Below are 23,325 nucleotides of genomic sequence, written 5' to 3' on the forward strand. Positions count from 1 at the left end.
CTAAACACATACCTCATTTACAAATGAATCATTGTGTTCATTTATTGAGTACAACCTTCGGGATCTAGTCTGTTGTTTTGTACGCCCAGAATTCAGCATCGGAATAAAATGTCTTGTACACAATCGAAAACATAAACACACATTCGAATGTGCTTGCAGAAACATCTCTTCATCAACTAATATTTAGTTGTCAAAACGCAAAGACATAAATGTATGTTGGCATCTACAGTTCCGTTAAAGGTCATCTCTGTCCTCTAATGACAAAGGAATCTTACCTCCCGGAGACGAGCCTAATTAAAGAACACCCTGAATCTGAATTTAGATTGTCACCCTGGTAAATCCGTTTTATACTGTAAATCATTCATTCCAGTTTGCCAAAACTGGTTAATGAATAAGAACACCTCGAATGATGTGACTAGGGAACGTACGTTGTATTATAAATAACCACTCAACGACAGAGAAAATGCATCCATAAATGCATTGTAACTTATCTTGTATCTGAATTTCAATATAAAAGAAGTCGGGTGAAACGACCCGCTACATCATGAAAACCAATTCACTCTTATTAAAGTAAAAATGGTGTTTTTATTTAGAATAAAATACAACGCGGAATGTTGTAAAGCCGAAATGTATCAATAAAAAGGTGCGATTTGGTTTCCACTCCGGTCGATAGATGTTCGAAAGGCTCTCATCCTCTGAAAGCATAACCTTAAGACGTGCAGGCGGCTAGATTTTAGTATATGAAAGTATGCACGTTTAACGACGACGGTCGTCAAATATGTCCTTTAAAAATCTCAGTAGTTGCTGATGCTGACTTGTTTTGTTGCGGCGTTTACATTTAGCCTCAATAACGTCCACCACAAATGGTGAACGTTTGTCTCCGTGCAGTAAGACTTGTACAATAGTTACAGTTATCCGGACGCTTAACCAAACAATTGTTATAGATAACAGTACTGAAGTACACCGCGTCGTAGGTCATCTTAAAGCACAGTTTATTCACTGTATAGAATTCCTCATTAGATGTTTTGCATAATGTTTTCCAGCGCTGTTTGTTATATTCAGCAGCCGCTGTGTTTCTCTCTTGCAGGAAAGACAATGGTCGGAAGCTACTTTTAAGCTACAGGAGCCACCGATATGTTGACTGCAATACCTAGAAGAAGTCCCACAAAGGAATTATATTATTTGGGCTGCTTTCGATGTCCTGGGGATCCCCACTGGGTTTCGGATTAATCACATTTCAACAAAATGGAAGGCCGGGATTTCGGCCCACCACCCCACCTCCTGTCTGAGCGGGGTGCCTTGGTCCACCGCGCCGCTTCTAGGATTGCTTCTACCGGCCACGCGTCTGTACAACATCGCGGACACTTCCAGACAGGAAAATACTATTCGTCCCACCTCCCAATGGCACCACATTCAGGTTTGTTCGGCGTCACGTTTATCGTTTTAAGGGCACAAATTATATGCGATTTAATAGATTCAAGCTGAATTTCGCTTTTTTGAGTCGCTGGCGTTGTGCCTCAGTGGGTTTCTATGTGTTTTTTTAAGGGTGACCCCGGGGATTTATCCCCAAACAATCATTTATACAGAAAGGAAATTAGTGCGACGGCATGACAATTCTGAAAATTAGAAATTACAGAGGGCCCCTACTTTACGTAGTTTTTAGTAATTATCTTAATATTTACTTTTATGGAACAGTTTAATGTACCTCCAGGTGTTTTAAGTGTCGAATGACCCTGGAAAAACTGTCAGTTTTTATGAAGCGAATTCCTGAAATCAGAATCCACATGCACCATGCATATATTGCGTGTGTTATTTCTATAAGCAGCCAAGAAGCCTGCGATTTACCCTGAAATTCTTGTCGCTTGTCTACTTATTACGATGGTTCGCCGCTATCAGGATATTTGTAAAATGTTCTCATTAAGCTCCTAATATAAATGTTTTACTGTTAACCGGCATTATTCCTCGGCGTTTTTATTTTATGCTTCCTATGCTTTCGTTGCCTTTTGGTGATTATTGTAACCCGTGTGTACATTAGATAGTGGTGTTTGCTGTCGCACGCCGGTCGAAACGCTTGGTGTTTGGCGCTTGGTCCACGGCGGGGCTGCTAGGGTCAAGGCCCGGATCTGGTACATTCTAGGCGGCTGTGGTTCCGCCGTAAAGATCGCCTCGGTAGATGCTTAAGCATTGAGCCGCTAAGCAGGGAAACAGCTTTGTGTGTTGAGTCTTATTCTAATGTTAGTTTGCACGGAGACCAGTGTTAATTATGTCATCAGTGCAAACATATTTTTTTATTTTGTTGTATACTCAAATTATAACTATGTAACATTCTTATTTTGTTAGTTATACGACAGGTAGCCTATACGTGTGTGTGTGTGTGTGTGTGTTAAATATTATAGGACATGTATTTGTTAGCTTGTGTGGAGGGTATCCAAATATTCGAAATTCGAAAGAAATACACGACATTAAGAAATAAAAACATTAAACTATATAATGATTTGAATGTGAAATACAAAAGCATGTGTTGTGATCGCCGTTGTTTTGACGAACAGCACAATTTATCTGCGTGTCAAAGTAACTATTGACAAATTTGGACGATAAGTACGGAGTTTGAAATTTTATGAAAATCTGTGTGTGATTAAACAAAAATTATTTTATTACCAGCTGAACGGCACATTGAAATGCTTTGTGGCTCGTCTTCTGCTTGGTTACAATGTCATGAAATGTATTATTAATCTGTATTATGAAATCTATGGACTCTGACGTTGGTCAATTATGGTTAACAATATAACAGAATGATGAAAAACAGATTTGGTAAAAAAAATGCTCGTTCTAGTCAACTTGCTACTTACAAAATCACTACGAACAAATTTAGATAAATATTTTTAACGCTGATAATCGGCTTCGTGGCACCAGTTCACGTATGGCACCAATTGAAAAAATGTGTAGTTAAAAAAATAATAAAGAGTGCAGTAAAACGGGGAAACGTAATTGTTGTTGAATACGGCTGCTGTTGCTGTTGAAGGTGTGCCATCGCTTGGCTCCACAGAGCGATCCGCTCGCTTTTAATGGCCAAGGAGCTGTCAGTCTGCCATGTCTGGCTTCCCGGGACCTGAAATGAGAGAGCGGTACGCGTGGGTCGTGCCGCGGCCGCAGGGAGGGAGCATGTCAGATGACGGGGCCGCCGGAGAGGGACGCCGGCGGGAAGGATGGATCGGGTGGGTGCTGAGACTAAGGAGATCGTCGAGTCTTTTGCTTTCTTTACGCTTTGTAAAATAGAAAAAAACGACCCGACAAAAGTGGGAATAGAAGGCACTCAGCGTGCGTTTATTACTTTGTTGACCGTACGATTGCTATCTTGACAGGTTAATGGCTTAAACGACTGAATCTGTGTGATTTGTTTTTTCCCCCTTTTTCCCTAGGACTCAAAACTGCAGGCTTAGAGTCTCGTTTTGCTTCTAAGTGGCACAGATTGCCTGCAGGATTAGGTCAGTTTTAATGTGGCTGCTTTTCACAAGGGGTCCATCCCATTGTTTTGCTTCTGTTGTTCACCTTGGCCTACATTAGCAGAGCTCCAGCATGGGTCGCTTTTATCCGCTGCATTACATGCCGGGGGCCGGGAAGAGAGGGCTGGGGGCTGAGGTGCTCCGGTGTTGCGTGGGATGAGCCGGACTTGTTGCAAGGGTGTTGGCGCTGAGACACGGTATAAGGTGCTAGGGACACTGGGTACTAGGTATCATAGTTTCTGCAGAAAGTACCTAAAAGAGGCCAAGATGGGCTGATTTAGTGCCAGGTCAGTATATTACAATAAATCAGTAAAAACTAAATTTTTAAAATAAGTTTGTTGGAGGACAGTGTTGTTCTCTTGCCTGTAATTTGTGTGTGTGGGTGCAGAGGACACTTTAGACCTGAAGGTCTGGGAGTAGTGAGCTCCTTCGGGTTCCTTCCTTTGACTTTCTGAATCCTGGGAAGAACGAGGAGAAAAGTTCCAAAAGAGCTCTGAGAAGTTTAACCAGGTCACTGATAGCGTGAGGTCAGGAAATGTGGGGCTGGAGCACCTTTCGCAGCATTGTCCTGTAAGTAGGAACCCCATGTAGGTCTCCTGCTGCTTGGCGACCGTGGGGTGGGAAGACCTCTTCGCCACATCCTGGCATACGGCAGCACGCTTCGCACTCTGGCAGATGCCGGGTCGCTCCTGGGGCACAGGTGGTAGTGGGGAGGGGGGGATGCTCCGCCCCACCCTACTTTGCTTCGGGTTTCCTCCCAAACGTTGGGGCCACGTTTCCCCTCTGCCAAGTGGAACTGGGTCGTCCGAGGTTCTGCAGCGGAAACCGAATTTTAACGGCACATTTAGGTCATATGTCTTTTCCCTCGTGCTGTGCGCGGCATGTCAAAGCAGCCACAAGAAGGCCGCAATGTGCACGCGCACGTGAAACTGACACGTTTGTGGTGCCACACGGTCAGGATGACCTGCTGGTTTTTTTAGTTGAACGTGGGCGCTTTATCGTCTCTCCCCCCCCCCCCCCCCCCCTCCAAAGCAGCCCTGACAGGTGAGGAAGCATCAGTTGGCTCTGAGCTCCTGCATCATAGTCATAGTTAGCTGAGCAGTTTGTGGTTAAGGACAAACTGGTTTGTTAATGATTTTAAATAGCAAGGGGGGGAGGGGGGCTTTGTAGATTTAGCCCCCGGACTGCATCCTCCTGAGTAAGTCGTGCTGTCACTGGCTGCTCAGTTTGGGTCGTGTCTCTTGGCTCCCCTGTGTTTCCCGGGTGATACTCTCCTCGTCTCTTCCAGCCCCTGTTCGTTTTGCAACCCCACATCGTGTCGCGTTCTTCGTTCTTTCTGTCCCCCGGCCTCCCCCCACCATGCTCGTCCCGGGAAGTGGGGCAGGGTCATGTGTACAGAGGTTTTCTGCAGGTATTACACCTTGACCCAGTCGTGTATTTTACTGAAGATTTTTTGGTGTAACGGCAGCAGGACCCCCCTGAGACAGACCTCAAACCCCACAGCCTCACACGTTTATCCATCCAACCATCCGCCCGTTCCTCCATCCATTCAAGCATCCACTGCAAGCCCCCCCACCTCCTTGCCGGAGGCATGTTCCTGAGCACCGTTTTCCCTGCCGCGTTTCCACCAACACCATAGGTGCTGGTGCCAGTGCTGGGCTGGTTCTTGCTTGGTGGCTTTTGAGAACCTGCCCGCATTTCCACTGGTTTCAAAAAAGAATGGAACAGAAATGTTACGTAAGCAGAAGTGAAAGTAATGCAAAGGTTAATCTGTATTTCATTTTTTGGATTTATTGTTTATTATTTTTTGGATTTATTTATTTTAAGTTTTTATAAGCTACTGAACCAGAAAATATTGTTTTCAGAGTATGATGCATTATCTCTCTATTGCCTATATCCACGTAAAGGCTCCCTTGTCTGGGTGTGTAAGTCGGTTTATTACCGTTGTCCTGTTAAGGATTGCGCAATAAAAGAGCTAAAAACTTAACTTTGCAGTGAGCCTCATGATCGCTTTGGCATAATATTTTATGTTTTTGACCTGTGATATGTTTGTAATTTATTATTAAATCCATCTTTTGTTTTCTACAGAATAAGAAATTTAATGTTGCATCATTTATGTGAATTATGCAAATGTTTTAGTGTAAGTTATTTTATGCAAAATTCTTATTTTCAGCAAATGCAGTCCATACCATTTTAAGGTTTTTTACGACATTTTGTCTCCTTAAAGGCTCCGTGTCTCGCTCGCTGTTTTACTGCTGTCCTTCTGAGAATCACACAATAAGAGTCTGCTAAAACTGAACTTTTCTGACCATCACGTGATCTCTTCGAATGCCAGAATATCTTATTTTTTTGACTTGTGACGTATTTATTATTTATTATTAAATTCGGGACAGCAGAATGATCTTTTGTTTTTCCACAGAATAAAAAAAAAATGGATGTAATGTTTTTCTGCTAGTAAGCTGGGAAATTGTTTCACTACCAGCACCGGCAATATTAGACTAAATTGTATTATGGGTTGAATTTTCCAGGTATGCAGAAGGGTTGCACACGATAGCCCATCCCACTTTGGAGAATGTTACGGTCCCAGATTCCGAGACCAGCTTTTCTGTGGTGCCATGCTGGAGCCATTTCTTCTGGGGGCAGTTTTTCCTGTGAAAACACAGGGAACCTGTTCCAGATTGGGAAAAAATCTGACAAAGGCAGTCAGGCTGCCCCCCCAGACCCCCTCTTAGGGAGGGCTATGACCACCCACCCCCCCCAAACAGTGCTGTGCGCATGACAGCTGTTTGACTTTTTACCCACTCAGCAAGAAAGTCCCCCGTAACTTATTTTTTATTTCAGTTTTATTATTGAAATCTTCTGATGGGGGGCAAACGTTGGGCTGACAGGTCTCCTCCATGATTGGTTTCTGGGTGTGTTTCGACAACCTGATGGTCTTCAGTCCAACATTTTGGTATGCGTGGCTTGGGGACGCTCCCTTGGGCACCCCTTCTATTCAGTCCCTCTCATTCTATAGCTTGGAGACTTTCATGTTTTCCTCTTTTGGGGGTCAGGTGAGGGGGTTCACCACAGGCATCAGGGAGTGCCCCTGTCCAGCTGCCAAGTGGAGTAGCAGGGCTCCCTTCAATCTATTTTATTCTGTTTCTCCTCACACGCCTGTAACAACTAGTGGTACGCAGCTGTGTTTATAACATGCATGTGGATTTATATTACATGTGACGCGTGTATGTGAATATATGTGCTGCTGTATTATACACAGTTTTTGCCATAAAATATACATGCAGAGGGCTTCTGGTGGCCTTCTGGGGGGAGTCTGTGCTAATCAGCCTCTGGGGAGCCCCCCACTATGCCGCATGGTTCTCCATTCATGTGCCCGATTCCCCCAACCCCCACACCCCCCACCCTGAACACTCTTGTTCCTCTTTCTCGGTGGTTGATTAAAACAAAACTCTCTCTGCCTCTCCCTTTGTTCCTCCCCACCACTTTGATCGCTGCTCCATCACTTTCCTTTTATTCTTTCTCTTGGCTTTAATCATCTTCCATTTTCTCGCAGTTTTATGCACCCCCCCCCCCCTCCCTTCTGCACTGCTTCTGTTTTGTCACCAAGCTTCTCTCTCCCAAGTTGACTCTTCTTGTCTTGGTTACTCCCTCTTCATTCCTCTACCTCTGTCTCTCTGAGTCTCTTCCATCTCTCTGACTTTCTCCCGTCTCTCTCTCCCTGTTGCTGTGACTCTCTCTTTTCTCGTGTCTGCTGTCTCTCATGACAAGGGTCTCCAAAAGGCAGGTGCCCAGGGGCTTCACAGGACCATGATCTGGCCCTGTCTCCCTGACTCACTACCCTTCCATCTCTCTGACTCGTGCTCTCTCTCCCCCTCCGTTTCTCATTCTCTCTCTCTGTCAGTACGTTTACATACACACTAAGAAAATCGAATTATTGTGTTAGTTCGACTAAAACCGTACTTTTAAAGTACATGTAGACACGTTAGTCTGACTGAAATCGTATCAAATCAAATTTCGGACTAAGACACTCGGACAATGTGATTGGGAGTCGATTTACTCCTGCATGTATATGTTACATGTTCATTCGGATTCAAACTGCCCTAGGCGCTCTGCTCATGCTCCACAGTTTCTCCCACAAGCTTTGACCGGAAGTAACAGAAGAAGCTTGGAGCATAGCAGAGGACATACAGCATGTACGCAATGTACAGCACTGTACAGCACTGTAAAGCACTGTACAGCATTGTAAAGCTGTCCAATTCACCGCTCAACTAAAGTGTCAAGAAGATACCAAAACTACGGTACTTCAAGGTGTTGGTTTTCCACTGGCGTAAAAACTGGTACCAGCACAGTATTTTGTACTAAATTTGAAAAATAGGTGCAGTAGGACTGGAAGACATGCAATATTAATACCAACATCGCAATCAATGTCCAATTCTTACATCGCTAGTCAGCTAGATTTTTCTTTCCTTCAGTTTGTTAGAGATATTATAGTGCAGAGAGTTTGTTTCGCTAAAATATTTTTACTCTGTCATAGGAAAAAAAACTAGCAAGTTTTGCAATTTTAATGATTATTTCTTTTCAAGATTATCTAGTATATGTTTAAAAATCAGTTTAAAGTTTACCTCCATTGCTTTTGCATGAGCGCTGCATGCGTTTTCTGAGGTGATCATAATCATTTTCATCCTCGCTGTTTAAATCACTCTTAGATGGGTTCTTTTTTGTTTCATAAATACCCCAATATTTGTTACAACAGAATCAAAATGGAAATATTTGAAAAATTTCCAATACGGTGTTGTCATAGTATATTATACAAAATACCTTTACTTATCTTGATCTTGTATCTGTTCTTCCAATCAGATCACAGTTAAAGCTTGTGTCACTTCATTTCTCCACGCATCCATTATTGCTTTTATTATTATTTTTTTTTACATCTGTGATGGCTGTGACATAGGTCAACCGGAAAAAGCCCAATACTAACAAGCTGAAATGAGCCATATCACCACCTATTGTGTCGGAGTTGGACATACTTTGATGAATAAATCGATTCCCCTCCTGTGCATGTATACTGGGACAAGGGCAGCAGTCTGATTAAATGGCAGCTGAGTTCTAACCGTAGCTCATGTAAACATGCTGTCTGTTTCTCTGACTCTCTCTCCCCCTTGTATCTCTGACTATCTTCCCTGTCTCTCTGACTCTCTCTTCTATCCTTCTTCTTCTATCCCCCTCACTCTGCCCCTTTATTGCTCTCTAAGCCCCCCTCACCATTGAGTACCTGCCCACCCCCTGTGCTGTGCCCTAATACCTTTATAACTCTACCCCTCTGCTCTTTTCTGCCTGCCCTCCAAATCTCTGCCCCTCTGCTGTACTGTGCACCCCCCCCCCCCAATACTTCCATAAGTCTGTCCCTCAGCCGTTCTGTGCCTGCCCCCCATCTCTCTGACTTTCTCCACTGTCTCTCTCCCGCTCCGTGTCTCTGACTCTCTCCCCCTCGTCTCTCTGACTCTCATCTCCCGTACTCTCTCTTCTCATCTGTCCCCCCATCTCTGATTCTCTCTCTGACTCTTTCCTCCATCTCACAGGCCCTATCCATCCATCCATCCATCCATCCATATCTATCTATCTATCTATCGTGACAGGGGGGCCTCCAAAAGTCAGGTGTCCAGGGGCCTCACTGGACCATGATCTGACCCTGTGTCTCTGACTCTCTCCCTCCATCTCTGTTTCCCCCCTTCCCATTCTTTCTGTCTCTCTCTTTTTCAGATTGTGCTGGGGTGCCTGCCCCCCCCCAAAAAAAAAAAAGTTTGCTCATTAATGAAGTGCTATGTCCAGGTTACTGCATGCAAGCAGGGGTTGAGGGGTGGGGTGGCTTTTTGGGGGCAGCAAATCACTTCAAACCACCTGAGATTTTATGTAAATGGAATAAAGAGGACAGCCAGATGAGGAGGACATGGACATTACTGGGGCTGGCTGGGGGGAGCCATGGTAGCGGGGGAGGGGGGGTAGTTCAAAGCACTTGCCCAGCTGTTGGTTAGCTTACACTGCCTTGCTGATGTAATCCCAGCTGTCCACGGGGGCGTCTCCATCCACAGGTCAGGTTTCACGGGTTCAAACGAGGCAGGGGAATGGCCCCCCCAGTGTGGCTCACAGTGGCCATCGTTCTCAGACCTGCACATTGCTCGTCTCTTGCTGGGCCCCACGTGCTGCTGCCCCCCCCCCGGTGTTCCGCTGTTCAATCTCCGAGCTGTTTGTGTTTTTGTCTTTGTTAGCTTTGAAATGTTTTTTTGGGCTTGTTCAAGTGCTGTAATTGTTCCCTGAGACCACAAATGACCTGTGAAGCTCTGAGGTGGGGGGGGGGGCTAGTACTGCCTGCGTGTCGGGTTCACCCAGCGATCCCAGCGGGTCAGAAGTGGTCCGTCTCGTTCCATGTCTTCTCCTGATTGTATATTGGGGGGGGGGAGGCGGGGTTCTGTAAACCTCACCCATTGATGTCAAGGCTCATACAGTTTGATGGCTGGAGTGTTGCATAAATGTTTTACAGTTCCTCTTTCCTAGACGTTTTTTTTTTTTTAAACCCCCCCCACCCCCCACCCAGCTGGGATGTGCTTAACACACATGGTTGACGCCCCTGGGCTGGATCTGCTGCTGTCGGGATGGTTCACTTCACACAAGTACAGGGTCCCGCCCCAGCGGCATGGATGTCAGCCATTAGTTCCAGGCGTTATGGGGGTGGGGCATTATGCAGGGGGGGGGGGATGTTGGAGGAGAGCAGCGTGTGCCTTGGAGACTGCAGGTCAGCAGGGAGTACGCACCACGTCACCTGTAGTTTAGGATTTTAATATGAGTTGGCCTCATAGTGACCGCTCTGACATTGACCGGCTGAGGCATGCTTCTGTCTGCCAGCAGGGGGCAGCAAAGCTACGCACCATAGGGATGAGGGTGGGGTTGTGTTTGGGCTAAGTGTGGGTAATTGTGTCACTCTCCATCAGCATAGCACTGAGACTCCCGTAACCCTGGCAGCCTCCTCCCTCCGCACCGGCGTCCTGTTGGGTCACACACACAGGGGCCCGTGTAGCAAGAGGCAGAAGTCCTGCCAGTTGGTGAGAAACAGCTCTGTGTTCCCTTGCTGGACCGACTCTCTTGGGCTCCTGCCATGTGGGTGTTAGGTCTATGGTGCGTCTCACTTACTGGAGTTGGGGTTGGGGTTAGGGTTAGGGTTAGGGGTGTAGTTAGTGTTCTCAGCCCTGAGCTGCGGATGCTAGTAGGCAGGTCTGTTCCAGTGTCCTGTGAGATCTCTCCGGGATACATCTGTCTGCTGCGTCACATAACACTGCCTTATTTTATCGCCCTTCTCTGTATTTTGGGTGCTTTCATATCTGTAAGCATATGGAGCCCCAGTGTTGGGGGGGGTGTGAGATTCAGCACCCTGTCTGTGTTATGTGATGCCTCCCGTGCCCTGCTGCTGTATCCCAGCACTGCTCAGCCTCATGTGCCTCTTGCTTTGCCTCCACCCTCCTACTTTGCTCCCCCTCACTCTGCCCTTTATTGTTCTCTACCCCCCTCACCATTGAATGCGCTACCTCCCATCACCGTGCTGTGCCTTCATACCTTCATAATTCCATAATTATGTTTTCTGCCTGCCCCTCCATCCTTCCATAACTCCACCCCTCTGCTGTTCTGTTCCTGCCCCCATCTCTCTTTCTGCACCGTCTCTCTGACTCTGTCTCTCTGACTCACTACCCCTCCATATCTCTGACTCATACTCATTCTCCCTCTATCTATCTATCTATCTATCTATCTATCTATCTATCTATCTATCTATCTATCTATCTATCTATCTATCTATCTATCTCATAGGATCATGATCTTGCCCTGCCTCTCAGACTCTCTCCCCCCATCTGTTTGACTCTGTCTCTGACCCCCCCCCCCGTCTCCTCACCGCCTGCCCCCCATACCTCAATAACTCCACCCCTTGATTGTTCCGGAACCTACCCCCTCCACTCCTCCATGCCCTGTGTAGTGTGTTTTATGGGACAGGCTGTGAGAGGTTTACTGCACTGTATGTGTATTTGGGCCTTTTTACAGACGCAGCCTGGGGTGCTACAAGCTTTGAAGCCCCATGAGCACTGTTATCTGTGATTTTATGAGCCCCCTCCCACACACACACCTTTGTGCCAGGCTGCCTATCTGAACGCTGGACCCACTGCCCTCTGTGAGTGAGACCTTCTCCTGCCTGAGCTCTTTGATTTTCAGCAACTCAGAAAGGAAATTCCTCATTTGCCACCTCTTGCCTTTTTTATGGCAGTCCCTTTTTTCTCCTCCCGTGATTCAGTTTTGATGAGCTCCCTGTAACTCTGCATGGGTCCTGGTCTCCCATGAATGAAATATGACACCAGCAATGAGGTAGCAGTCCTACATTAAAATGGAGTCTCTTCCACTGCTAAGTTTTTGGTAATAATCCTGGTTACTGATAATACTGTGTGTGTGTGTGTGTTTGTGTACGTGTGAGAGAGAGAACGAGAGAGAGAAAATGAGAAAGAAAGAGTATGGGAAGGATGGAGAGAGGGAGGGAGGGAGCGAGAGAGGGATAGCTCCCACCCCTGTCTGCAATGTGTGTACCTGCATGGGTCTCCGGGGTGTTCGATCAGTGTAGCTGCCTTCTGCCTTCTCTCACAGCCCATCCCTCCCCCCAGCTGCCCAAATGCCCTCTCCAGGAAAATGTCTGCTGACGTGACGGTTAAATTTCCCTAACGAGCCCGTTAATGTCCGACTTGGCTAATCAGTCAGCGATCTGTGTGTAGCCAGTCAGATGAGCATGTAACTTGATTGATGAGTCATCTTTTATTCCTCAGTAAAGTTTTATAGCCAAAGCCTAGATTTCCCAAAAACGAGGATGAGGATGGGGGGGGGGGGGGAGGTTGGGTTTGCTGGAACTGCTTTCGTCTGGGAGGATGAAGGAAACAGCAAATAACAAAGTGCGTAGCTACTGCCTGGTGCCCTGCTGTTGTGGGCGCACTGGCGGGTATCTCTTAGCCAGAGCCAGGCAGGAAAAGCTGCTTCTGTGTCAGGTAGTAATCCATGATGCTCCACATGTCACCATGCATTCATGGTGGTGGAGCCTCCTGGCCACCCTCCAGCAAGCCCAGCTTACGGCTGATGACCTGCAAAGTACGTGACAAAGCACAGAACCTCAATTCATTGACCGCTCCTGCTGGGGAGGTGCTGCTCTTCGTTGGTGCGCCCCCTGTCAAACTGGGGCTGGGTGGGTCCTCTTCCCTCCCCTGAGCAGCCAGTTTTTCCATGGCAACTTGAGGGACCTGATTTTACAGCAAGTAGCATATAGTGAATTCCAAGCCCCCGTGTCTACCATTTAAACAAACTCCATAGCCTCAGTCTGTACTGTATGAACAAATGGGAATTCCAGACCCTCTGGGTGCTTTCCCACTGAAGTTCAGGAACCTGGTTCTGAGTTCCTGGGGTGTCTTGATTGGGAACTTCCATGTACTTCTGTATATCTTTAAGTTAGTGCTAGTGCTTGTGATCAACCAGTTAGCAAATTTATCACTGTAAGTCCTGCCCAGTAGTTCCTAGTCGTACAGAAAGTACCTACTCTGGAGTAGGGACTAAACAAAATAGTTTAGGAACTACAATCCGGCTGAATTCCTGTGGTGGGAATGCGATAGAAGCTCCTTGCCCCGGAGAACAGTTGCTAGTGTGGGAATCAGTAATTCCACACACACTATCTGTACTGTATGAACAAACAGAAAGTCCAGGAACTTTGTCGGTACTGTATGCTGTATCTCTCATTTAAACATTCCAGTCATATCTGCCAGCCACTCTCTGTACAGATGTATAGCAAAGTCCTGAATCTTCCTCCACCAAGTCTCTTCTGGTCTGTACCTCACACCTCCCAATGTTTAAACTATCTGTACTGTATGAACAAACAGAAAGTCCAGGAACTTTGTCGGTACTGTATGCTGTATCTCTCATTTAAACATTCCAGTCATATCTGCCAGCCACTCTCTGTACAGATGTATAGCAAAGTCCTGAATCTTCCTCCACCAAGTCTCTTCTGGTCTGTACCTCACACCTCCCAATGGTACCTCAATCCTATCCCCCCCCCCCCCCCCCACACACACACACACACACTTTTCCATCTCACCCTTCCTGCGCTCACTTACAGGGCACTCTTCCACCGCATACTTTTGGTACATTACTTTCGGTACTTTCACTTTTGCATTGACTTACGATCAAGTACCAGTACCAAAAGTTCCAGTACCGAAAGTTCCAAACCAGCTGGGGCACTTCATTGGTACTTTGTGGTGGGACTTGAAACATTTTCTTTGTCGACTGGTTCTGCAAATAACCTGCCACTGAAATACAATACAAACGCAGCCTTGAAGATGGTTGCAAACTAAGAAAATAATGATAAACAGATAAAAAAAAAAAAAAAAAAAACGTGGTTAGGTCTTTAGTCATCCCTGCACAATGTTTTGAGCTGAAGAAAATGGAGGAAGAAAAGTGCTATCACACAGCATAATGGAGTTTATTATTAATGTCCTTATTTTCTGGATTATTTGGAGTCATTTTGGGTATGATAACACACTCTTATAGATTTACAGAGCATGCAGCGCAGAGGTTTTCATTCAGCCATTCTGCAGGTGCAAAGGTAGACCCATTTTTACCTAATATCTTTGAGTTTTGTATGTTGCACCCAGTTGCTCCTGGATGCTCATCAGCCCAAATTTCCAGCAAACACTCAACCTCTGTCAGACCAAAGTGATTCCTTTACCGCCATGTTTGTTAAACGTTTGTTGCTACCTGATCTGTACAGCCTACCTGATCTGTACAGCCTACCTGATCCATTCCTTCCAGGTTCATGTATAGTGTACATGTGCACATGCGTATGCCAGTTGCATCACTGACACCATGTCTGTGTTCCATGCTCAGGCACAGTCAGTGATCACGTTGTGGGTACTATACCCAAGTTTGACTAACCTGTGCTCAGGTCCTCTCTTCAAGCGGACCTGGGTGCACTAGTCAAATGAAATGGAATTTGGGGTTAAATTTGCTCGGGCACGGTACAAATCAGCTAGTGTGAGTACACCATAAGAAGCCCAGGGAGAGAGTAGTGACATACTGGGATTGCTGCCTCGCTGGCCATGGCACTCCCCTTGCTGACTCCCGCTGTGACATCACTGTAGCCCGTTCTTCAAAGACCCGTGTGAGCAGATGCTGAAGAGAGGCACAGCCTCTCTTGTCCATCTCTCTTGTCTCTCTCTCTCTCCCCCTCTCTCCTGTCTTTTTCCCACTCCCTTTCTTTGTCTCCTTCTCTCCTCTCTCTCTCTCTCTCTCTCTCCCTTCCCCGTGCACCTGTCTGTTGTGCACCCATGTGTGGGATTTGTGCCTCTGTACAGATGCAGGCTGATCTCACATACCCCCCCTCCCCATGGCTCCTGGCGCCAGCCCCGGTTCAGGGAGCACTGCGCCAGCTTCCCAGCTGGCCCCTCATCCCTGGAGACCACCCAGTAGTCTGTTTGGAGGGCTGGGGGCATTTTTGATGTGGTACGGGGCAGATGTGTGCCACAGGGGTACCTGGCGCCCCATTACCCACCCCCTGTTTTTACAGCACCCTTTGCCTGTGGGAGGCGCTCTCCTCCACACACTGCACGGCAGCCAGTTGTTAAATCGAGTTCCATGTTGCCTGCCCCCTCAAGCTGGGGCCCAAAATCGTCCTGTGAATGAAGTTAAAACGTACCGTGTTACCCGCCCCCCTTTCAAAGGCGCTTGGCTTAGCCTCTACAAAGCAAACAGGCCTCATAAAACACACTTTGAGGTTTTTAATGGAAGTGGATACTATCTCAATTAAATAACTTTGTGAGGTTTTTTCTTTGGGTGGGGGGACGGGCTATTTTGCAGACTCTTTTGAGTGCCTTGCTGTAGGGTGGCCCTGTTCACCCCTAGGCCTGGGAGCGTGAAGCTACCCACAGTAAGTTAGAGGTAAGACACATTTCATCAGGAGTTGAGTCAAAACAACAAATGTCTGCAGGTCTAAGGTCTGCAGGTAGATTTGTCACCTGGAAATGCTGGCGACAGGCTCCACTCATACCAAAGTGCTAAAATCAGCAGGAGACTCTGCTGCCTCAGGTAAGGCAGAAGGAGGCAGCGTCTGCGGTTGTCTCGACGAGTCTGTGCCCGTCTCGGCGAGTCTGTGCTCGTCTCGGCGAGTCTGTGCCCGTCTCGGCGAGTCTGTGCCCATCTCGGCGAGTCTGTGCCAGTCTGTGCCTGTCTCGGCGAGTCTGTGCCAGTCTGTGCCCGTCTTGGCGAGTCTGTGCCCGTCTCGGCGAGTCTGTGCCCATCTCGGCGAGTCTGTGCCAGTCTGTGCCTGTCTCGGCGAGTCTGTGCCAGTCTGTGCCCGTCTCGGCGAGTCTGTGCCCGTCTCGGCGAGTCTGTGCCCGTCTCTGCGAGTCTGTGCCAGTCTGTGCCTGTCTCGGTGAGTCTGTGCCTGTTTCACTGAGTCTTTGTATGTATATTTCTCTTTCTCTTCAGAGGTATGATTTTCACCGTCCTGCATCCCAGAGCACTGTGTCTTTGCTCAGACATACTGCTCGGGCCACACTGAGGAAAAACAGGAGTGAATCAGTAATAACTTTCTGGGGGTTTCCTCCGTTTCCCATATCAGCGCAGCTGCTGAGGGGGCAGGCAGAGCAGAAGGGGAAATCTCATTCAAGCCTCCCTGTGCAATTGGAAAGTATGAAAGGGTGGAAAGGCACCCGGAGGGAGGGCAGCTGGCATTCTGGGGCATTCTGGGGGATGAGGTCACCTGTCTCATGCTCACATTAGTCATGCTTTACGGTTTGGGTATGAGGCTGAGACCCACAGGGATGACCTGCTTCCTCTGGGGGAGGGGGAAACGGAAGAAGCCTGACACACCCATCCCTGCCTTAATCAATTGGTGGGGAGGGTGGGCTACCTGGATCGGGTATAGTATAAAGGTATATGTATGTTTGGGGGGGGGGGGGTGCACATTTTCAATGACTTATCTTGTTGTCCTTCCTTCTAACGTTATACATTAATGGAGAGAATTGCAGAGAGAGTAAGGCCTCGCTCATGCTTACTGCAGATGGTAAATAATCGTACTTCTTGTGCTGATGCACCAGATAACTGTGTGCTTTGATGCCAGGGCTGGGATAGTTTTGGGTGTGGACAGTAAGGACATGTCCCTACCAGAATTGTGGGAGTACTGTGTGTGTTTAGCAGGGTTGGGGGTTCGGGGCTGATTTGGTCCCTACCAGTGTTGAAACCAAACCTGTGCCCTTGGTTAGCACTGTAGAGTAAAGTCATGTGAAGTGTGGTATGGATAATATATTAAATCTAAAATGTTTACTAAATGTACTGTGCGTTACCTACTTACAGTACAAAAGGTGGGGTTATTATCATTAATGAAAACAAATTTAACTAAACAAATAACAAACTAACAAACTAAACTAGTGTTGTCATGATACCAAAATTTAAAACTTCAATACTAAAGCTGAACGATTTATTGATTTCAAATTGAAATTGCGATTTGAAACAACGTGATTAGCACATCGCAAGGGCTGTGATTTACGATATGCATTACACAGCACGTCTGACCCAGGGTTTAAAACTATTGTGAGAATCCCCCTTGTGTGACAGTCATTCTAACCAATCAGAAGTTCCGTGCTCCTCGCATGCCAGTCATGCTCACCGAACAGAAGTGGCCCAACTCGACTGCGTATATGCCCACAAACAGCAAATGTGTGAAACCCAAGGAAAACATTACATTCACAGTGCAAAAAAAATATTGATTCCATTGCTGAGCTATAAAAGTGAATTATCTATTTTAAGGTCAGAAATTGTTTACAGAAAAGTCCTATTATTCTTGGAGTGATTATTCTGACAGAATTTTGTGATTGTATAAAATACATTTGCATTTAGTTTTGTGCAGAGACTTGCACATTTGTATTTTAGTTCTGTGCACCCGTGCAGCCAAGTTTGTGCTTGCACACTTGTGTTTTCAAAGTCACAGATGTGCAGCTCCACATATGCACATATTTTCAGAAGCCATGTTGCAACTACAAATCAGGATTTATAAGTGCACAAACAGGAAAGGAAACCCAGTATTTAGATTTCTTCCTGTCCTGAAGGTGTGTGAATGGAATGGCATTTTGATAATCAGACGAATCCAGCCAATGCCTTTATTACTTATTTTCTGTGTGGTTTCATACAACTCATGATGATCCTCAGATGGGACCACAGGTTGGACGTATTTATGCATTGCATGTATTGCAGATAGCCTTCCCTGGTGTAGTAGAATGAGTAAAATAGTTCCAAACAGCGCTTTTTGGTGTTTTCTTTGCATCCATCTGCAATGAGAAGTAATTACAGTAAGGCTGCTCTATTTAAAGTCAATGTTAAATTGACATGTAAATGTTAAATTAATGGCTAAATTATTCATTATACAAACAAAAAGTGTATACTTTTTAGATTCTTAAGTATTTATAACAGAGTTTATATAACCATTAATTCATTTTGCTTAATTACATAATAGAGAATGAGTAAATGTTGATAGTCCTTCAAATTCTGCAACGTGCAGACATTATTTCATTTGTCTCCTTATTTATATTGACGTTAGTTCTAGCACCACCTCGTATGGAGGAGTAATGTACGTACTGCACGGATTTAGGTGCTTCCAGCTTTATCATAATATGATTTGCTAACACTTTTTGTACTCATAAGGTTTTTTTTATATTCAGCTATGGACCGCTTCATCTTTGAATGTGACTGATTCAAGGTGTTTCGTGTGTATGCAGCTGATTAATAAGGGTGATTTTTTGTGTGTTGGTGAAAGTAGGGATGGACAAGTATTTTGAAAATGTTCATAAGCCCTTGTGATTCTATTGCTAACACCTGGTTATTACAGTTAACTACTAACAATGCATGCACATCCCACTTCATGCTCACATTATCACTGCAACAAGGTCCGTCATTTCGACATTTCAGCGCTATAACCGGGAAACCGGGAAGGCTTTTCATTATGGAAACAACTCACAAGAGCTACGTGGTGTTTTCAGTGTGGAGGATTGTATTGTTTTCACTTCGGAAACATGAGCTGCTTTACCTTCAGTCCTCAATAAGGTCTCACGCTCAGCTGCTCTCCTCTTATCCTTGGTGCTTCACAATGTGCCTGAGTGACGTGTATGAGTGACAGCGAGGCTTCAGTGGTGATTGGCTAGTAACCATATGTCATCTAGCCAATCAGAGATTGTTATGGGTGGGACTTTAAATGAAGCAACGCGGTTCTTCAAGCACAGAGGAAGAGACGGTAGCAGAACCGCACTTCGTAATAATATCGGTTATCGGTAAAATAAAACGCAGATATCAATAATCGGCAAAATCCTAATATCTATAATTGTCGAATGTAGATTCCTACCAGTTAATAATTTAGTGGTATCTCATGTGGTTATGCTGCATCATACGTTTTAAATCTATTACATACTGAACCAGGGGCGTTGCTAGAGATTTTGGGCCCCATGAAAGCATATCATGTTAGGCCCCCCAGTCCAAACCAATCCAGTTATTTTCCTAATTTTTTAGGGCCCCTGTCACTCAGGGGCCCTTGGAATCGTCCTAGCTTTCCTCCCCCTTACGGCGCCCCTGTACTGAACTGAAGCTTGACTTAAAAAAAAAAACACAAATGAAATCGTATTATCTGTCAGAAAAATCGTGATTATTTCCCCCAAATCGCTCAGCACTATTCGATAGGATACAAAAAAAAGTATAGAATTTTTAGATAGACATATAATGTAACTCAATCATTAAAAAAAAAAAATTCAATTACAATTTTGTTTGCAGGAAAAACTTTACCTTTTGTAAAGTCATGTCACTATCACAACCTTTCCATTGCATTGTCAGTCAAAGCAAAATACACGCTGTAATCACGTTCAGAGACATTCACAAGCAGTAAATTAACACTTAAAAATTAGATTTTTATATTATTATCACAATGCATATTAGAACAGATGTACATTACTTTAACATGCCTACTTTATCTTGTGTCTCAAAGCGCAAACACTTATAACAACTACATGACTCTAACAGTTTGTATGTGAATGATCAGCACTAATCAACACGGCTTCACAAGATTGTATGGAGCTGAATACAAGTAATTGCAGACTGTTGTCATAATGTGGAAATGTTTGACTGATTACAAAAGGTGTTTTATAACGCAAAGAAAAAGTCACGTCTACTTCAACTGTAGCAGGCTCATACAGATCAATATTTTATTAATTCAGAAATATGATACCTATCTCTCTAAACATTCTGCTGCGTCACGTGTTGATCCCTTAAATGTTTAGCTAAGTTCGTGGTGGTTGCCTTCTTTGTCAGTATTGTACAGTGGCACAACTCACATACAGGCTTGCATATGTCCTGGTGGTTTACTGTCTTCATCTGGCACAAAGCCAAGTATTTCCAGAGGCCACTCCAACTACGCTCTGGCTGTATCAGAATTCAGGGGCTGCATCCTTCTAAGGCTGCAATCAAAGACCTAATGCATCACAGCAGTGCAGCAAGGCTGTCCTATTTTGAAGTCTGCTTCAAATGCGGTCTAGAAATGTGTAGCTCTTTTGCAGAGTTGCAAAGCAACCCAACATATTCCAAGATTGGTTGGATGCAGCCTACAAAGGCTACATAGATCGTGTCCTTCGAAGGATGCAGCCACTGAATTCAGACACGATCTCTTTATTGATTAAGCTCTGATGCTTTTGAACTAGTTTTCTTAACCCCTTGGGTGCTTCTTAATACCAAGATCGCAAAGATCAGACTTGTGGTCTTGGCAAGAGTGGTCTTGCTAAATTGCCTCTCAAGAACGAACTTGGGTCGGGATTAATCTTGGGATTGGTCTCGTTCAGCAAGGCAATTTAGCCTTTATTGTTGATATTTGGGGCAGAGCATGAACAACATCCGGGGATTTTTACCATCATCTGAACTTCTGTTTTTGTGTATTGAAACTGGTCTTTGGTAATGGACGATGACGTAAAACGGATACGTGAGAACACAAGAACGGTCAAGTGCGCATACTGAGAAACATCCCTCATGTGTGACACTGGACTCAGGTCTAGACACATAGCCGATGAAGCTCAGTTGTCAGAGAAAACCGGACATGCAGGCTGTAGAATCGATGCAATGAAAAATTATTGCTGAATCCCTTTTATACGCGATAGAATGGATACTTTTGATACCTTTGACAACACTAAAATAAACTACTACTAAACTAAACTAAACAAATGACAAATATTGCCTCAACTAACTGAAATAAAAAACAAAAACTAAAATCAAATTGGATTTCAAATGAAAATTCAAAGTAAGCATGGTGGCATGGTGATTAGCGCTGTTACCTCACACTTTTGGGAACAGGGTTCGAGTCTCTGCCGTGGCTCCATGTGTGTGGAGCTTGCATGTTCTCCCTGTGTCATTGTGGGGTTTCCTCTGAGTATTCCGTTTTCCCCCCACAGTCCAAAAACATGCTGAGGCTAACTGTAGTTACCAAATTGCCTGTAGGTGTCAATGTGTGAGTGAATGGTGTGTGAGTGTGTCCTGCAATGGGATGGCACCCCATCCTGGGTTATTCCCTGCCTTTTGCCCTTTGCTTCCAGGATAGGCTCTGGACCTCTGTGACCCTGCATATGACAACTAGGTAAAAAAAGATGGATGGATGGATTAAAAATAAAAATAACAACACTGATGTTAGGACGTAGGGTACAGTATATGGCGTTGCTGCTGTAATCGTATTTTGTCATTTTATTATTATTTTATTTTCATTCTGGGAGTCTTTATAATCCTGTAGCGAGGAATAATACACAGGAATCATGGTTGTATACAATCTTTGATCCAATCTCCTTGTTGAATTTCTGCCAAATTTCCCCTGGCCAATGAACAATCAAGGTATGTTTGCGTCACAAAATGGACCAACCTCATTGTTTCAGTTTTTGAGTTGTATGCACCCTCCCGCACAGCATCTCACTGCGGTCCTCATGGCTGATCACAGCAGTGTGTTGAGTGGCACATCTGTGTCCATGGTAAGACCTGCTCCTGTCTGGGCTGCAAGCATGCCTCAGGGCCCTGCTGAGTCAGCATGTGGCTGTGAAGGTAGGAGATTGCCCCCCCCCCCCCCCCCCCCCCCCCCCCCAAAAAAAAAAACACAGTGGTCATGGCCTGGCCTGGCTCTGCCTGTGATTTCGGCCATCTTGCCGCAGGATACCAGGACCACAGGACAAGATTCTCAGAACACTTGACCCTGCAGCTGACTGAGCTGACCATGTGGGATATAGCCAATCAGGGGTCCGTCCTGCTCCCTTTCTTGCCGCTGCTGTAATTAGTGGTGATGATTCAGAGCCCTGGCATGATGGTGAAAGTGACAGAATTTGCTTCATGCACAGTCCGGTATGATCCATAAAACCCAGATCAGACCACGTTTCTAATGGCTGCAGAGCTGAAGACCCGGATGAGAGCTGAGCACATTTGAGCTGAGGTGCCATCCATAACATTGATCTTGCTGGCAAGCGAGGTGTCATCTCAGTGAAGCGCTGATCCCAGATCAGCCGGCCTCTTGTTTGCCATCTGGAGGATCACGATTAAAACACTTGAATGTCCGTCGGAATGCTGATTCTTGGGAGCATATCTGACTTGCTGACGTTGCCCCCCACAAGGAGGGAGTGGCTTGTTATATACTGCGGGAAGCTGGGGAGTGTTTGTCTCTCCCGTGTGGCAGATGAGTGAATGGGCAAGGGGGCAGGCTCTCACACAGCTCGATGGGACCCCCCCGCCCCCAAGTGTCAGCCTCAGAGACTCCATGTTTGTACACCGTGAACGGGAACGATGTGGATCGGCGCATGCCGTCACGCCCGGACGCGTGAGTGTTGCACTGAGTGAAGCTGGGGGCGGTGATGCCCAACCGCTGGCCAGATGTGGAGGCGGCTCGCAGAAGAAGCTGCCAGAGATGGGCCCATGAGAAACTGGGGCATGTTGGGAAGCTGCTCTCGGTTTTTCCCAGAAACTCCACGCCTTCCGAGATCCAGGCTCTGCTCCATGCTCTGCTGAGTCACCCTGTTCTCACACGATGCAGCTTTTGCCTGGACCCCAAGTGCTCCTCCATTCCTTAATACTTCTCTCCACAGTTGCCGCCCCCCCACACCCCGAGCACAACTTTCAAGCGGGGGCAGTAATACACCGCAGCACTGGGGAGGGGGGGTGTCATTTCCAAACCAGCAGGAATTTGGCTACCAGGCCCCGTAATGTATTCAAGATGAGCGGGACTTTACGGAAACCCCCCCCATCCCCGCCTTTAAAAGCACCACTCCTCTCGCTCAGCCGGCAAACACAGAGCCGGAGGAAGAGCCGTACGTGTCCCATCCTGCACCGCAGCAGCCATCCCCTGCCTCTCCGAGCCACTGGCCGTTTACAGCAAGGACACAGACGGGGTGCTCTGGCATGTTTGTGTGGGGTAAGCGGCCGGCTGGGGAGTGGGGGGGGGGGGGGGGGCGTCTGTGCGGAGAACGGCTATGGTTCCAGGGGCCGAGATGACGGGAGTCCTGTGCATGTCACGATCAGGGCGGGCTGGCATCTCTGTCCATATGGGGGCCTTAAGCATCCATCCCATTTCTGGATGTGTGTGTGGGGGGGGGGGACTTGTATGTGAAGCTATATTCATAGCGACCTGTAAAATAATCCAAGGAGCCATTAGTGGCTGATTTTGGGATTTTAATGAGTTCAACATTGTCTAAGCACTCCCCCGCCCCCCCCC

At 46.2% G+C, this 23,325-nt stretch overlaps 1 protein-coding gene across 3 annotated transcripts in view; it reads left to right on the forward strand.

Annotated features, from left to right (window-relative positions):
- The window catches only part of LOC111846423 (BAH and coiled-coil domain-containing protein 1-like), a 59,901-nt gene that overhangs the window by 9,644 nt on the left and 26,932 nt on the right, over positions 1 to 23,325 (forward strand). For 2 of the 3 annotated variants that reach the window (XM_072704625.1, XM_072704624.1), the window contains exon 2: positions 1,088 to 1,417. In XM_072704625.1, the coding sequence (XP_072560726.1) occupies positions 1,246 to 1,417 (172 nt within the window). In that variant the 5' untranslated portion in view covers positions 1,088 to 1,245. Of the gene's footprint in view, positions 1 to 1,087; positions 1,418 to 22,889; positions 23,026 to 23,325 lie in introns of those variants that run through there. The other variant, XM_072704626.1, reaches the window with a different exon arrangement.

The sequence above is a fragment of the Paramormyrops kingsleyae genome, chromosome 22, assembly GCF_048594095.1.
Source record: "Paramormyrops kingsleyae isolate MSU_618 chromosome 22, PKINGS_0.4, whole genome shotgun sequence".
NCBI lineage: Eukaryota > Metazoa > Chordata > Actinopteri > Osteoglossiformes > Mormyridae > Paramormyrops > Paramormyrops kingsleyae.